The sequence below is a fragment of the Populus trichocarpa genome, chromosome 10 (genome assembly GCF_000002775.5).
Source record: "Populus trichocarpa isolate Nisqually-1 chromosome 10, P.trichocarpa_v4.1, whole genome shotgun sequence".
Classification (NCBI taxonomy): Eukaryota; Viridiplantae; Streptophyta; class Magnoliopsida; order Malpighiales; family Salicaceae; genus Populus; species Populus trichocarpa.
In genome coordinates, this window is record NC_037294.2 from 10,605,201 (window position 1) to 10,623,538 (window position 18,338).

At 35.2% G+C, this 18,338-nt stretch overlaps 1 protein-coding gene across 1 annotated transcript; it reads left to right on the plus strand.

Annotated features, from left to right (window-relative positions):
* Positions 1 to 8,958: 8,958 nt before the first annotated feature.
* On the plus strand, positions 8,959 to 10,413 carry LOC127905885 (uncharacterized). The gene is made up of 4 exons (XM_052456604.1): positions 8,959 to 9,473; positions 9,565 to 9,882; positions 9,965 to 10,064; positions 10,172 to 10,413. The coding sequence occupies exons 1-4, from the start codon at positions 9,166 to 9,168 to the stop codon at positions 10,298 to 10,300; spliced, it is 855 nt and encodes a 284-aa protein (XP_052312564.1). The 5' UTR covers positions 8,959 to 9,165; the 3' UTR covers positions 10,301 to 10,413.
* The last annotated feature ends 7,925 nt before the right edge of the window (positions 10,414 to 18,338 follow it).

Below are 18,338 nucleotides of genomic sequence, written 5' to 3' on the forward strand. Positions count from 1 at the left end.
TTGTATGTCCCAAGTTTAAAAGGATATGGTTGCAATGCCAGATCCAAGTATTTCAATTTTATCCTTAGTTATTTTTTTAATATCAAATGCATATAATAACAAAAGATAATTTCACCTTTATTGCATGTTTAGCAAGTTTCATCAAAAATAATTTATATACAGATAAACAAAAACATGACACTGAACTAATATAATTATAGGCAATATTTGCAGGAAACGGCTAATATATTCCCCTTACGGTTACAAGGAGCAAGCCACAAAGGACTGGGGCATGCAGGTTGAATAATTAATGATAGATGCCTTCATCAAAAAATCTTATTTCAACATATTTTGACCCAAAATACCTAGAAAACACCCTAGAGATCTTGTTAAACCAATCCATTATCACTAAAAAGCCAAAAAACAACCTCAAAACCCGAAATCCACCAGGAACAAAAATTCTTTCCGAGCTAAGATATGTTGTTTTAGGTGTTTTGAAGGTAAAAAAAAATCAATTTATGTTTTTTCTTCAATAGTAATATGTTTTTTTTTTCAAATTTATTAATAATCATAATAATAATAATAATTTTTAATTTTACCCATCAAATCAAATCTATGGTTGTTTTTCAATATTAATAATATTTTTCAAATTTATTAATTATTTATAATAATAATAAAAATAATAATAATATTAAACTTGTATGTCCCAAGTTTAAATGGAAATGGTTGCAATGCCATATCCAAGTATTTCAATTTTATCCTTAGTTATTTTTTTAATATCAAATGTATATAATAACAAAAGACAATTTCACCTTTATTGCATGTTTACCAAGTTTCATCGTTACATTGTCAAATAAAAAATAATTTATATACAGATAAACAACAACATGACACTGAACTAATATAATTATAGGCAATATTTGCAGGAAACAGCTGAAATAGTCCCCTTACAAATACAAGGAGCAAGCCACAAAAGGACTGGGCCATCCAGGTAGAATAATTAATGATAGATGCCTTCACCAAAAAATCCTATTTCAACATATTTTGACCCAAAATACCTAGAAAACACCCTCGAGATCTTATTAAACCAATTCATTATCACAAAAAAGCCAAAAAACAGCCCCAATACCCGAAATCCAACCGGAACAAAAATTCTTCCCGGGCTAAGATATGTTGTTTTAGGTGTTTTGAAGGGAAAAAAAATTCAATTTATGGTTTTTCTTCAATAGTAATATGTTTTTTTTTCAAATTTACTAATGATAATAACAATAATAATAATAATAATAATAATAATAATAATAATAATTTTACCCATCAAATCAAATCTATGGTTGTTTTTCAATATTAATAATATTTTTCAAATTTATTAATTATTTATAATAATAATAATAATAATAATAATAATAATAATAATAAAATATTAAACTTGTATGTTCCATGTTTAAATGGATCTGGTTGCAACGCCAGATCCAAGTATTTCGATTTTATCCTTAGTTATTTTTTTAATATCAAATGTATATAATAACAAAAGATAATTTCACCTTTATTGCATGTTTAGCAAGTTTCATCGTTACATTGTCCTGTCAAAAATAATTTATATACAGATAAACAACAACATGACACTGAACTAATATAATTAGAGGCAATATTTGCAGGAAACAGCTGAAACAGTCCCCTTACGGATAAAAGGAGCAAGCCACAAAAGGACTGGGCTATGCAGGTAGAATAATTAATGATAGATGCCTTCACCAAAAAATCCTATTTCACATTTTTTGACCCAAAATACCTAGAAAACACCCTAGAGATCTTGTTAAACCAATCCATTATCACAAAAAAGCCAAAAAACAACCCCAAAACCCGAAATCCACCAGGAACAAAAATTCTTCCCGTGCTAAGATATGTTGTTTTAGGTGTTTTGAAGGTAAAAAAAAATTCAATTTATGTTTTTTCTTCAATAGTAATATGTTTTTTTTTTCAAATTTATTAATAATAATAATAATAATAATTTTTAATTTTACCCATCAAATCAAATCTATGGTTGTTTTTCAATATTAAAAATATTTTTCAAATTTATTAATTATTTATAATAATAATAAAAATAATAATAATATTAAACTTGTATGTCCCAAGTTTAAATGGATCTGGTTGCAACGCCAGATCCAAGTATTTCGATTTTATCCTTAGTTATTTTTTTAATATCAAATGTATATAATAACAAAAGACAATTTCACCTTTATTGCATGTTTATCAAGTTTTATCGTTACATTGTCCAATCAGAAATAATTTATATACAGATAAACAACAACATGACACTGAACTAATATAATTATAGGCAATGTTTGCAGGAAACAGCTGAAATAGTCCCCTTACGGATACAAGGAGCAAGCCACAAAAGGACTGGGCCATGCAGGTAGAATAATTAATGATAGATGCCTTCACCAAAAAATCCTATTTCAACATATTTTGACCCAAAATACCTAGAAAACACACTAGAGATCTTGTTAAACCAATCCATTTTCACAAAAAAGCCAAAAAACAGCGTCAAAACCCGAAATCCACCCGGAACAAAAATTCTTCCCGAGCTAAGATATGTTGTTTTAGGTGTTTTGAAGGTAAAAAAAATTCAATTTATGTTTTTTCTTCAATAGTAATATGTTTTTTTTTAAAATTTATTAATAATAATAATAATAATAATAATAATAATAATAATAATAATTTTTAATTCTACCCATCAAATCAAATCTATGGTTGTTTTTCAATATTAATAATAGTTTTCAAATTTAATAAAAATAATAATAATAATAATATTAAACTTGTCTGTCCCAAGTTTAAATGGATCTGGTTGCAACGCCTAATCCAAGTATTCCGATTTTATCCTTAGTTATTTTTTTAATATCAAATGTATATAATAACAAAAGACAATTTCACCTTTATTGCATGTTTAACAAGTTTCTTCGTTACATTGTCCACTCAAAAATAATTTATATACAGATAAACAACAACATGACACTGAACTAATATAATTATAGGCAATGTTTGCAGGAAACAGCTGAAATAGTCCCCTTACGGATACAAGGAGCAAGCCACAAAAGGACTGGGTCATGCACGTAGAATAATTAATGATAGATGCCTTCACCAAAAAATCCTACTTCAACATATTTTGACCCAAAATACCTAGAAAACACCCTCGAGATCTTATTAAAACAATTCATTATCACAAAAAAGCCAAAAAACAGCCCCAAAACATGAAATCCACCCGGAACAAAAATTCTTCCCGAGCTAAGATATGTTGTTTTAGATGTTTTGAAGGTAAACAAAATTCAATTTATGTTTTTTCTTCAATAGTAATATGTTTTGTTTTCAAATTTATTGATGATAATTATAATTATAATAATGATAATAATAATTTTTAATTTTACCCATCAAATCAAATCTATGGTTATTTTTCAATATTAATAATATTTTTCAAATTTATTAATTATTTATAATAATAATAATAATAATAATAATAATAATAATAATAATAATAATAATAAACTTGTATGTTCCATGTTTAAATGGATCTGGTTGCAACGCCAGATCCAAGTATTTCGATTTTATCCTTAGTTATTTTTTTAATATCAAATGTATATAATAACAAAAGATAATTTCACCTTTATTGCATGTTTAGCAAGTTTCATCGTTACATTGTCCATCAAAAATAATTTATATACAGATAAACAACAACATGACACCGAACTAATATAATTATAGGCAATATTTGCAGGAAACAACTGAAATAGTCCCCTTACGGTTACAAGGAGCAAGCCACAAAGGATTGGGCCATGCAGGTAGAATAATTAATGATAGATGCCTTCACTAAAAAATCCTATTTCAACATATTTTGACCCAAAATACTTAGAAAACACCCTAGAGATCTTGTTAAACCAATCCATTATCACAAAAAAGCCAAAAAACAACCCAAAAACCCGAAATCCACCTGGAACAAAAATTCTTCCCGGGTTAAGATATGTTGTTTTAGGTGTTTTGAAGGTTAAAAAAATTTCAATTTATGTTTTTTCTTCAATAGTAATATGTTTTTTTTTAAAATTTATTAATGATAATAATAATAATAATAATAATAATAATAATAATAATAATAATAATAATAATTTTACCCATCAAATCAAATCTATGGTTGTTTTTCAATATTAATAATATTTTTCAAATTTATTAATTATTTATAATAATAATAATAATAATAATAATAATAATAATAATAATATTAAACTTGTATGTCCCAAGTTTAAATGGATCTGGTTGCAACGCCAGATCCAAGTATTTCGATTTTATCCTTAGTTATTTTTTTAATATCAAATGTATATAATAACAAAATACAATTTCACCTTTATTGCATGTTTAGCAAGTTTCATCGTCACATTGTCTAATCAAAAATAATTTATATACAGATAAACAACAACATGACACTGAACTAATATAATTATAGGCAATGTTTGCAGGAAACAGCTGAAATAGTCCCCTTACGGATACAAGGAGCAAGCCACAAAAGGACTGGGTCATGCAGGTAGAATAATTAATGATAGATGCCTTCACCAAAAAATCCTATTTCAACATATTTTGACCCAAAATACCTAGAAAACACCATAGAGATCTTGTTAACCCTATTCATTTTCACAAAAAAGCCAAAAAACAACCCCAAAACCCGAAATCCACCCGGAACAAAAATTCTTCTCGGGCTAAGATATGTTGTTTTAGGTGTTTTGAAGGTAAAAAAAAATCAATTTATGTTTTTTCTTCAATAGTAATATGTTTTTTTCTTCAAATTTATTAATGATGATGATGATGATAATAATAATAATAATAATAATAATAATAATTTTACCCATCAAATCAAATCTATGGTTGTTTTTCAATATTAATAATATTTTTCAAATTTATTAATTATTTATAATAATAATAATAATAATAATAATAATAATAATAATAATAATAATAATATTAAAGTTGTATGTCCTAAGTTTAAATGGATCTGGTTGCACCGCCAGATCCAAGTACTTCGATTTTATCCTTAGTTATTTTTTTAATATCAAATGTTTATAATAACAAAAGATAATTTCACCTTTATTGCATGTTTAGCAAGTTTCATCGTTACATTGTCCAATCAAAAATAATTTATATACAGATAAACAACAACAAGACACTGAACTTATATAATTATAGGCAATATTTGCAGGAAACAGCTGAAATAGTCCCCTTACGGATACAAGGAGCAAGCCACAAAAGGACTGGCCATGCAGATAGAATAATTAATGATAGATGCCTTCACCAAAAAATCCTATTTCAACATATTTTGACCCAAAATACCTAGAAAACACACTAGAGATCTTGTTAAACCAATCCATTATCACAAAAAAGCCAAAAAACAACCCCAAAACCCGAAATCCACCCGGAACAAAAATTCTTCCCGAGCTAAGATATGTTGTTTTAGGTGTTTTGAAGGTAAAAAAAATTCAATTTATGTTTTTTCTTCAATAGTAATATGTTTTTTTTTAATTTATTAATAATAATAATAATAATAATAATAATAATAATAATAATAATAATAATTTTTAATTTTACCCATCAAATCAAATCTATGGTTGTTTTTCAATATTAATAATAGTTTTCAAATTTAATAATAATAATAATAATAATAATATTAAACTTGTCTGTCCCAAGTTTAAATGGATCTGGTTGCAACGCCTAATCCAAGTATTCCGATTTTATCCTTAGTTATTTTTTTAATATCAAATGTATATAATAACAAAAGACAATTTCACCTTTATTGCATGTTTAACAAGTTTCTTCGTTACATTGTCCAATCAAAAATAATTTATGTACAGGGAAACAACAACATGACACTGAACTAATATAATTATAGGTAATATTTGCAGGAAACAGCTGAAATAGTCCCCTTACAGGTACAAGGAGCAAGCAACAAAAGGACTGGGCCATGCAGGTAGAATAATTAATGATAGATGCCTTCACCAAAAAATCATATTTCAACCTATTTCACTACCAGAAATTCGCTAAATACCAACGGATTTACCAACGGAATATTTCTGTCGGTAATTTGAGGTCGAAATTACCGACGGACACTTTTCCGTCCGTACTTCAGTCGGGAACTACCGACGGAATATTTTTCGTCCGTAATTCAGTCGGCAACTACCGACAGAAATTTTCCGTCGGTAGTTGCCGACTGAATTACGGACGGAAAAGTTTCCGAATTAAAAAAAAAGGCGGGTCGCTGACGTGGAGGTTTTGGCGGGTTATGTTTTTCTGACGGAATCACCGACGGATTCAAAACGACAGCCCGTACAGTGACGTGACCGGTTCGCCGTTTAAATTACCGACGGACTCACCGAGGGATTTGAAATGGCAGATCCGTACGGTGACGTGTCTATGTTTCCGTCAGAATCACCGACGGTTTCACCGATGGAATTTCCGTCGGTGAAACCGTCGGAAAAAGTTAATATATGACAGCTCTGGCGACCCTCTCCTCCCCTATTTCTCCTTCTTCTTCCTAATCCCAACTCTCCTCACCTGCAAACAACCAGCCCCCCCTCCCCCCCAAATAAATCTTCCTCATATCAGCACAACAAGTTATATTTCTTGAAGTTTTGTTGTCACAGCATCCGTGTTCTGATTTACCGATGGATTTTATCAATTTTTGTAAGTAATTGTTTCTTTTTAAATTTTAACATTTAATTAAATGTCAATTTTATTGTTTTTTTAGTATATGTATTTTGGTAGTAGATGTACATGTTTTATTGTTATTTCTCAAACAAACTTGTAGTATATGAATGTATAATTCTATACCTGTTATGGTTTGTTTTAGATTTTGTAAGATTGTATTTGTTTGTAAATTGTTAAAACTTTATGGAACTACCGAAGTACATGTGCTATTTTGAAATAATTAATAGCTTGCTTAATGGGTCCGTTTAAAGTTTTATCAATGGTATTGCGGAGTGGTAATTTCTGTAAATTTATATATTTTAATTCGTATGGACGTTGATAAATAATAATGAATATTTAATATTTATGAAAAGTTGTGATTGGTTTGTTGGATAATCTCGAGGTAAAGTAATATTTTTGCAAGTTTATTTACCTAACTTAGTTAATTAATACATGATGTCATCATAATTTTATAGAGGTTCGATATAAGTCATGGATGATCGTTCATGGATGTATCGAGATTCACCCCAAGGATTGCGGAGGATGGATTATTGTAACGGGGTTCAGGGTTTTATTAATTTCGCAACATCTATTCCCAGAAATTTTATTGGAGGCGGTATTAGGTGTCCATGCAGGAAGTATGAAAATAAAAAGTATCTGCATCCAGATGTTGTAATGATGCATCTTTTACACAAAGGGTTTATGGAGAATTACCAGTGTTGGTATGCACATGGAGAAGTATTTGTTAGCGAGAGTGAGAGGAGAATGGAAGAAACGGTGGTTGGGTCTACTTCTAGTGCTAGCAACGTGCATGAAGCGGCAAATGACAACACTAATCCTTACAGAAATATGGTTATGGATGCAATGAGAATGAATCAAGGTAATGGCAGTCAATGTCCAATCGTAGAAGAACCTAATGCAGATGCAGCTAGGTTTTTTGATTTGTTGAAAGATTCTGACGAACCATTATGGGATGGCTGCACGAACCATAGTAAATTATCGGCCGTAGCACAGGTGTTCACCATCAAGTCAGATCACGGGTTAAGTGAGGCCGGGTATGACAAGATTATTGAATGGGCAAGAAGCATTTTACCTGAAGGGAACAAGCTGAGAGAGAACTTCTATGCTGCGAAGTCCATGATGAAACCCCTCGGTTTAGGATACCAAAAAATTGACATGTGCCCTAACTTCTGCATGTTATACTACCTTGAAAATGCTGAGATGACCGAGTGCATGACATGCGGGCATTCCCGTTACAAACCTAGAACTGGCAGGGGAAAGACTCTAGTGGCATATAAAAAACTTAGATACTTCCCGATCACACCTAGACTGCAGAGGTTATTCATGTCACCAAGGACTGCTGAGCACATGACATGGCACCAAGCACACCATGCGGTTGATGGAGTGATGGTTCATCCTTCTGACGGCGAAGCGTGGAAACGCTTTAACAGTGTTCATCCTCACTTTTCAGCTGAATCAAGGAATGTGCGTCTTGGGTTGTGTACAGACGGATTCAACCCATTTAGGTAATTTGCTGCTCCTTATTCTTGTTGGCCGGTCATATTCACAGTTTATAACTTGCCACCGGGAATGTGTATGAGGCCGGAGTTCATGTTTTTATCTACTGTCATACCCGGTCCAAGAAGCCCGGGGCAGAATATAGATGTTTGTCTTCGACCGTTGATTGATGAGTTGGCGCAGTTGTGGTCCTCCGGAGCTCTGACTTATGATATATCAAGGAAACAAAATTTCCTTATGAGGGCGGCATTGATGTGGACTATCAATGATTTTCCAGCTTATGGAATGCTTTCTGGTTGGAGCACGCATGGGAAACTCGCATGTCCATACTGCATGGAAAACAACAAGGCATTCACCCTAGCAAACGGAGGTAAAGCTTCTTTTTTTTACTGTCACCGTCGCTTCTTGCCACTTCATCACAGGTACAGAAAGAACAGAAAAGATTTCTTGATTGGCAGAGTTGAAAAAGATGTTGCATCCCCGCGTCTTTCTGATGAAGAATTGCATGATGTTGTCTCAGAGTACGGTGACATTATGTTTGGCCTTCAATCAGGTAAGCAAAAGTTTCCTGGTTTTGGTTTGACCCATAATTGGGTAAAGCGAAGTATCTTTTTTGAGCTTCCTTATTGGAAGACCAATCTGCTCCGCCATAACCTTGACGTCATGCACATCGAAAAGAACATGTTTGAGAACATTTTCAACACCGTCATAGATGTGAAGGGAAAGACAAAGGACAACATCAAGGCTAGATTGGATATAGCTTTATACTGTAACCGTAAAAATATGGAGTTGGTTTATGATGAGTCACGGGTCGCAAAACCAAGAGCAAGCTTCGTGTTAGAGAAAAACGCACAACTGCTAGTCTACAAATGACTTAAGAGTTTGCATTTTCCGGATGGACATGCATCGAACATATCAAGGCTGGTTAATATAGAGGACTGCAGATTGTATGGAATGAAGAGTCATGACTGCCACGTGTTTATGCAAACACTCATCCCATTAGCTTTTCGTGATTTGTTGCCAAAGGGAATATGGGATGCACTCACGGAGATCAGTCATTTCTTCAGAGATATATGCTCCAACAAGTTGAATGTTGATCACATTGAGAGGTTTCAAACGAATATCATCGAGACACTATGCAAACTTGAGATGATATTCCCTCCATCATTTTTTGACTCAATGGAGCATCTCCCTATACATCTACCGTTCGAGGCAAAAGCTGGAGGACCGGTCCAATATAGATGGATGTACCCATTCGAACGGTTAGATATTACAGTTGCAATGTAATTCATATATAAAAGTATTTTATATGTTTTTCTTAATTGAAAATACTTGATTAATATTTCAATGCAGGTACTTGTTTAATCTCAAGAAAAAGGTTAAGAACAAGGCGCATGTTGAGGCTTCGATATGTGAGGCCTATATTGTTGAGGAGATCTCAACATTTATCTCGTACTATTTCGAACCTCATCTGAGAACGAGAATCAATCGCGTTCCATGGCATGATGATGGCGGTGAAGTGCCTTCCAGTGGGAACTTGTCAATATTCTCCAATACTGGACGACCCACACCTAAAAATGCCGTAAGAGGAAGATATTTGTCGGAAATAGAGTTCAAACAAGCACACAACTATGTTCTATTTAACTGTGATGAGCTGAGACCTTTTATTCAGTAAGTTTATACTAATTAAACTTTGTTAGTAATATACTGTTAATTATATATTGTAATATCATACACTCATTATCACTTGCAGGCAACATCGTCAATATTTGCTCTCCAATAACTCACAGCTGACCGAATCCCAGATCTTTCAATTACAAGATGAGCAGTTTGCCACGTGGTTCAGAACACATGTAAGCACTATCACAAACTCATTCTAACTTGCAAAATTACTGTACGTATGCATGTCATTACGAGATTCTCGTTCATTTACTGTTTATTGATGTACATTACATACAAGGTTTATCAAATGGGAAGGAGTGCACCTAAGTCATTGTCTTCACTAAGCCTGGGGCCTGAAAGAAAATGTAAGTGCTACAACGGGTATTTTGTCAATGGATATGTTTTCCATACTGAAGAATACGGGTAAGGAAGAAAGACATACAACAACGGTGTTTGTGTTAAGGGATCCACTAGTAGTGAGTTAGAAGTTGACTACTATGGTAGATTAGAAGAGGTCGTCGAACTGCAATATCATAACGAGCAGAATATAGTGTTTTTATTCAAATGCTATTGGTATGACACGACTGAAAGAGGAATCATTGTTGATCCGCACTATGGTCTGGTCGAAATCAACTCAAAAGCTAGACTCCGCAACATAAACGATGTCTTTGTTTTCGCAAAGCAATGTCAACAAGTTTATTACACATACACCCCTTCATTTAGAAAGGATCGATCAAGAGTGGATTGGTTGTCCGTTTTAAAAACGAAACCCCGGGGTCGTGTCGAGGTTGTTCAGGATGAGAACGAAGACACAAGTGTGCGAGATGAAGTCTTTCAAGTTAGTGAGGTGGTTGAACCATATCGAGTTGCTCCTTCGATTGAATTGGAAGAAAATTCAAATTTTCGTGTTTTCGATGATAGTCTTGTTGATGTTGACGCAGAGGAGTTGAATTTTGTTTTGAGCTCTAGCGGACAACCAAATATCGATGAAAAAGATGATATTCATATTGAAGATTGCGATGAAGGTGATGACAATTCAATTGATGACGACGAAGAAGAAAATTCTGACTAACTACCAAAATGAAGCCCTATGTAAAACCCTTTTTTTCATGTAATTTAGATTATAAATGATATATATATTTTGAAACACAAAATATTTATTACTTTAAATAATTAGTTGAAATGCCACAATTATGAGATAATTACTTGAAATAATTATTGATCATGGATGATATATTTTGTGACATGAAATAATTACTTGAAATGCCACCACATCACCGACGGCCACGGCATTTCACAGAGAGTTCGAAAATAATTACTTGAAATGCCACCCGATCACCGACGGCTACACCGACGGCCTTAAGTCCGTCGGCATTTCACAGAGAGTTCAAAAATAATTACTTGAAATGCCACCCGATCACCGACGGCTACACCGACGACGTTCAGTTCGTCAGCATTTCACAGAGAGTTCGAAAATAATTACTTGAAATGCCACCAAATCACCGACAGCCTTACGTCCGTCGGCATTTCACAGAGAGTTCGAAAATAATTACTTGAAATGCCACCCAATCACCGACGGCTACACCGACGGCCTTAAGTCCGTCGGCATTTCACAGAGAGTTCGAAAATAATTACTTGAAATGCCACCCTATCACCGACGGCCACACCGACGAATTTAAATCCGTCGGTAAGTTGTCGGCGGGTCAATTTTACCGACAAAATTACCGACGGACCGCGCGAATTTCAAAGGGTTGTGCATTAAATGCGCCTCTGACCGCGTCATCTTGCCGACGGAATTTCCGACGGACCACGAAAAATATGGAGGGTCATTAAAAATTTTGGTGCGAAATTCAAAATTTACTGACGGATTTTTAACACATCACCGACGGAATAAATTAAAATAATAATTAATTTTATAGCCGTCGGTGAATCCGTCGGTAAAACTGCCATATAAGTTCAAGTGACCGCCCATTCAGTTCATTTTTTCTTCTCCTTCGTTTCTCACCTTAAGAATTTGATTTTTTTCCTCTCCATTCTTCAAAGCTTTCACCTCCAATCTCTAGCAAGTTTTCTTCATCATCTTCATCAGTTTAAAAGGTTAGTGTTTTCTCTATTTCATTTTACTTTAATAGTTTTTTTTTACTATTTTTTTGGTTATTTTTTTTGTTTTGGTGTATTTTTTGTAATGTAGATAAAGTTTATAGTTTTTTTTTTGCATAATTCATTGCTAAAGTCTAAAGCTTTTTTTTTTTGAATTTATTGAATATTTTTTATTGTTGTATTGGCATAATTATTATTAGTTAATTTGTTGAATATTTATTGTTAATGTTGAATTTACCATAGAATTAGTAATTGAATATGTTGGAATAATTATTAATTTTACTTTATTATTGCATGATTTGTGTTTAATTTTTTCCATTTATTTTGATTGTTATTCTAGAGTTTTTTTTTTTAATTTATTGTTTTGTTGTATTGGCATAATTACTTGAATTGTAATTGTTAATGTTGAATTTACCGTAGAATTAGTAATTGAATATGTTGGAATAATTATTAGTTTTACTCTATTATTGCATGCTTTGTGTTTAATTTTTTCCATTTATTTTGATTATTATTCTAGAGTTTTTTATTTATTTATTGTTTTGTTGTATTGGCATAATTATTGAATAATTACTTGAATTGTAATTCTTAATGTTGAATTTAACTTAGGATTAGTAATTGAATATGTTGGAATAATTAGTATAGATTGGGTAAATTGGTTGTGGCTATTGTTAATATGTGCAGGTTTGTGGATTTGGGTAGTATCCGGTGTTGTAACCCATTTTTGGGTTCCCCCCATAAAAATATAAATATATAGCCGGAAGAAATTAGAAAAAAATAATAAGAGGTGGGAGTGCTCAGAAAATGGTTGGAAAATTGGTCAATGAGGTTAAAAATAGAAAGATTGGAGTTAGGACAGTATATTCTTGAAGGATGAGAGCCCTATTGAGAGGGGAATTTTGAAATTTGAGGAGAAAAGCCCAAATTTGGATGTTTATGGACTTAATTGGATTTTTAAATGAATTTATAGGGGATTTGATTGTAAGAAAAATTGATTTTTAAGTCAATTTGGGTTTTAATTAGAAGAAATTTAAGTTCTGGGGCCAAAATATATTTTTTAGGAATTTATTAGGTCAAATCAGGGGCTTAATTGCATAAATATTGAAGTTTAAGGGCCAATTGGGGACTTAATTGAGAAAATCCGAAATCAGGGACCAAATTGGAAGAGGCGCGTAAATGGAGGGGCTGCAATTATTCGATTCAGGGGCCTAATTGAAGAAATTGAAAGTTTATTAATCAATTGAGGGCGCAATTGCATAAATCAGAGGCCAAGGACCAAAGTGAAAAACGCGGCCAACTATAGGGGCGGAGACCGAAATTGGCAGGGATGCAATTGAAGGAAAGAAGATAATTGAGGGCTGCTTTGCAAATTGACGCGTTTTGGCGTCTTGCTGGACTTAAATGAAACAGCGCGTTTTGCCTAAAACGACGCCGTTTCATTCCAAAAAAAAAAAAAAAAAAAAAAAAAGAAGAAGATCGGAACGGTGTCGTTTTGAACGACACTGTTCCTCTTTCTTCCTCCCATGGACGTGCAGCAGGGGAAGAAAGCAAAATGGTGGGTTTTTTCTTCTTCACGTGTGCTGCCTCTCTCATGACCGCATGCCTTGCCAGAAAACCGAGGGAGCCGCACCTCGCCAGCCACGCCCGCTGGCCGACCACCCGCCGCGCGCCATGCAGAAAACAGGGGAGTAACGTCTCGACAGCTGCACCCGAATGGCCGACCAACCGCCGCAGCCCCTGCCCCCCATGTGCAGCCATAAAAAGCCCCGCCTCTTGGCTCTATAAATAGACCCAAGAAGACAGAAGAAAAAAAGAAAAAAGGGAGGAGACCCGGAAGAAAGAAAAAAACCGAAGAGAGAGAAGAGGAGAGAAAATCAACCGAAACAGAGGAGAGAGACACCGAAAACCCAACACTGAGAGGAAGGAGAGCTAGAAACCGCGAGGGAACATAGAAAACGAAAAAACAGCAAGGAGCCGGGAAGAACGTCGCCGCCGGGGGAGGTAGCAGCACTGCTTGGAGCTGCCGTTGGGACTATAGCGCCGCTTGATACCACCACCGGCTTCCACCGCAACGCCACAACACCGCCGGAAACGCAGCAAGCTCCACCGCCTCCTCCGTGCCAGGTAATTCTTCCTCCTCCCTTCATTACTGTATTTTCTTTTTTTTCGTTCCTGCATGCAGAACGAATAACGTTCTGCATGCAGAAGGGTGGGGGGAAAATAATTCCCCCCGCCAGCGTTTGTTGCTGGGCCAGGCTGGTCCTGGCCCAGCCCAGTCTTCTGGGCCGGGTCTGGCCCAGAAGTGTATAATAGTATCTGGGCCGAAATCGGCCCAATCCATTTTTGGGCCGAGATCGGCCCAACACTTTTGGGGCTGAGTCCGGCCCAGTTGTTTTGGGCCGGCCCAACCCGATTTAATATTATATATTATATATATTATATTTTTTGTATTACTTATATATATATGTGAAAAATTACGAAAATTCTGCAAAAATTAGTAAAAAATATATGGGATTTGGTTGTAATTTTATTACTATATTTTGATCAATATCGGTTTGTATTTTTATACTGTAAAGATACAAATCCGGTATTAAAATACCCGGTTTTCGTCAAAACATAAAAAATACATAATTACAAAAAAAAAAATGTTTTGTTTTCATGCATACGGCCTAGTCTCTCCAATATATATATATAAATATTATAACATCATATTTTTCACACAACAAAGAAAATTTCAAAACAATATATGTATTAGCATGCATTTTGGCTTTAATAACCAGTTTATTCAAGCCATGAGAACTAGGCCAATATTTCAAAAAAATTCTAAAAAAATCTTTTTGTCCTCTTTTAGTATTTGGGATTACGAATTTATACGTAAGACGTATTCCTGATATAAAAAATATGGTTTTTCATAGACGTTAGAATAGTTAGGTTTTACCCGATAAGATAAGGACCTCCTTATTGAGGAGGACTTTTCTTGAACCATAGACGGACCAACATACATAGACAGTTAGAAGGATTAGGTTTTACCCCTTAAGATAAGGACCTCCTTATTGAGGAGAACTTTTCTTGGACCATAGACGGACCAACATACATATACATTAGGAGGATTAGGTTTTACCCGATAAGATAAGGACCTCCTTATTGAGGAGGACTTTTCTTGAACCATAGACGGACCAACAACTAGGAAACACAACGAGACCTTGAATTTGATCAGACAAATAAACAATGCAGCTTACCTTAGGTAGGGCGTATTTGGGGTGCTAATACCTTCCCTTTACGCAACCAGTCCCCGTACCTAATCTCTGAGACCAGTTAGGGTTCCTAGTGACCAAAATACTAGGTGGCGACTCCCATTCCATTTTCCTACCAACAAAAGACTATTTTCTTGTCTCCCCACATTTGCCAGATAAATACCATACACACTTCCTAGATTCTAAAAAGTGGAATTTTCGCCGCGACGCCGCGCACCCCGCGACAGAATGGCGACTCCGCTGGGGACTTTGTGGACTAAGCTTTGTTTTTGTCTGAATTGTTTTTTCGTGTGTTTTTTAATATACTTTTCCTTTTGTTATCTGCTTATATGCTTTAAATATTTTTTCGCATATTGTTCATGCATTTGTATAGAACTGTCTCATGCATCTTATAGAACTGTCACATGCATCACATACTTTGATTTTGAGAAGCACACACAAGCTTTAAGCTAGGAGGGGGATTAGCGATCTGCCCTATGACTATTGGTCAGGGTTCAGATGCGTGAAACACCCAACTCATATCTGAGTGCCTGCTTGGTAATGGTGGGTATACTTACCTTAACTATTCCTTGCAACGCCCCCATACTGTCTTTACGAAGAACGTCACTGGGCAGATATGAGACCCTTCAAGACCAGATAGAAAACCTACCCATTCTCACCTAATAAGTAGAACTTGTCCTTAGGATATCTATCTTATGTTCATTTGCATCATGATTAACAATGTTAAATTCATCAATCCAGGTTTTGAACCAAATCATGACTAAGTACCTATCTTTCCAAGAGTTTGGGCAAGAATTTGAGTTGACTCAAGTAGCTGAAGGAAAATGCCCAAGAATCGATGCTAGTAGGTTGCCTTGCATTACTAAGATAAATCACATGGTAAATGACTTGGGGAAGTTAGTGTCTATTATGGAATACATTGATGAGACTATTTTTGAAAGGCGATATGGGAGAATTGCACAACTAATGAGGTTACCCGTACAAGCAGCAGCAATCAAAGCCCTACTGAATTTTTGGGATCCTAGTTATCGGAGTTTTACCTTTGGGAACATTGATATGACACCGACTTTGGAGGAATATGAAAGGATTCTAGATTTTCCAAACAACAGCCACAGGATCTATCTAAGGCGAAGATTTGAAGACACAGCTTCGGAGGTAGTCAGTTTATTAGGCTTGGGAAAGATCAGTCAATGTAGAGTCGCCGAGGGGGGTTTCAAATGGAAGGTCATAGAAGCCCGAATGAAGAAAAATGCTGAAGAAGGCAAGTTAGGAGAAGAACGATACAGGTTGGTGGCCTTCGCCATTTTTGGGCTAGTATTGTTCCCTTCCGAAATCGGAGTCATCAGTTTGGAAGCAGCAAGTGTCTTCATAGAATACGAGCGTGACCAGATCAATCCTTCATCAGCTATTTTGGGAGAAACCATGTTATCACTCAATCACTGCAGAATGCATGGAAAAGGAGCCATGAGATGTTGCACCCCTATGTTGTATTTATGGATTATCAGTCATATCGAAACACCAAGGGACATTTTTAACAACTTTTGGTGGTTTGACCTACGACCGTTAAAGGTTACCATGGATGAGACTTGGAAGAATTGGGATGAGAAAGCATGGATAGATAAATATGCAGCATTGCCAAGGAGCAACTTCAAATGGAAAGCACCATGGATGAACAATGCCATCTGCATAATGAGCTGTGGAAATAAGATATGGGTTCCCTTGATTGGTATAACCGGGTACATCAGTTACGCGCCCGCCCTAGTAACAAGACAGTTGGGTGGAATGCAGTACGCGCCAAGAACTCTGGGTTTAGCTGATTTCATCGGTTTATTCAAGCACCAACCCTTCCTCGAAGAAATGGAGCTTATCCGACAAGATTGGGAAAGACCCCTGATGGTAAAAAAGGAAGAAGGGAGCACATTTGAAACATCATTCAGCCAAAATTATGCCGTTTGGAGGAATGAAGAGCTTTCTGAAGAAAAGGGTTTCTCCATACCAAAACATCCAGAATCAGCAATAGAGCAACAAAAAAGGAAAAGGACTGATATTGAGGAAGAGCTGAGAAAGCAGCTAGAACAATGTAGAATTGATCTCAGCAAGAGCAAAGGGCAGCTGCGACTGTTAGAAAATCAATTAGAGGAAGAAAACACGATGAGGGTTTACTTGAACCAGCAGTTGGAAAAACAGGATAAACAATTGACATCTTTAAAGGAATGGCAGAAAAGGGCCGAGGTAGCGGAAGAAATAGCAAAAGGGGTCCAGGCTGAGCTAAAGAAACGAATGACCGAATATGATGAGCTGGTTAAGAAGAATGGGCTCGCAGAAAAAGAGTTGGCAAAGGTTAAAAGATCAACAAAAGGCAAGATGAATGTTGACAAAGAGGTGATGGATTCCTTGAAGAAGGGAAAGAGCATTCTTTCAAAGAAAATAGAAGTTGAAAAGGAGAAGAATCGGCTAGCCCAGCTCGACATAGAAGAGGAAAGAAGGATTAGAGCTCAATATATGGTGCAGCTTGAGGAAGAGAGAAGTGCAAGAAAGGCCGCCGAGTCTGATATGAGAGATTACCAGAAAAGAGCTGAGTCTTTGAAAGGAAGAATGATGACTTTACAATCTGAGATCGAGATACAAGTAGAAGAGTTGAGGGAATTGAGAAGCCATTACTTCGAGATGGAGGAGGAGCTCAGTAAGGCTAAGCAAGAGCGTCAAGAATGTCAAGGCTACATGGACAGCTTTACAGTCCAAATTAACTCCAAAATAGCCGAGCTGGATATCGAAAAGGAAGAACTGCAGAGGGTAAGGGATAAGTTGGCCCGGTCGGATGATATGGTTCGAGTGTTGGAAAGAAGTAATGAAGCCCTAGGAGCCAGCAACGAAGTGATAATTGCAGATAACACTGTGTTCCATGATAAGATAAGGCATATAACGCAACAGGTCGAGCAAGTAGCCCGTTATGCGGAAAGGTTGCAACGACAAGCTACCCAAGTTGGAAATGATGCTTCAAAGTATCGGGAATACATGGCAGCCATCACATGTTTTATTGGGGACTTAGCTAATAGGGGAAGCGCCTTTTAAAGGGTAACAATGTATAACGCTCTGTTTTGTAATCATTGTATG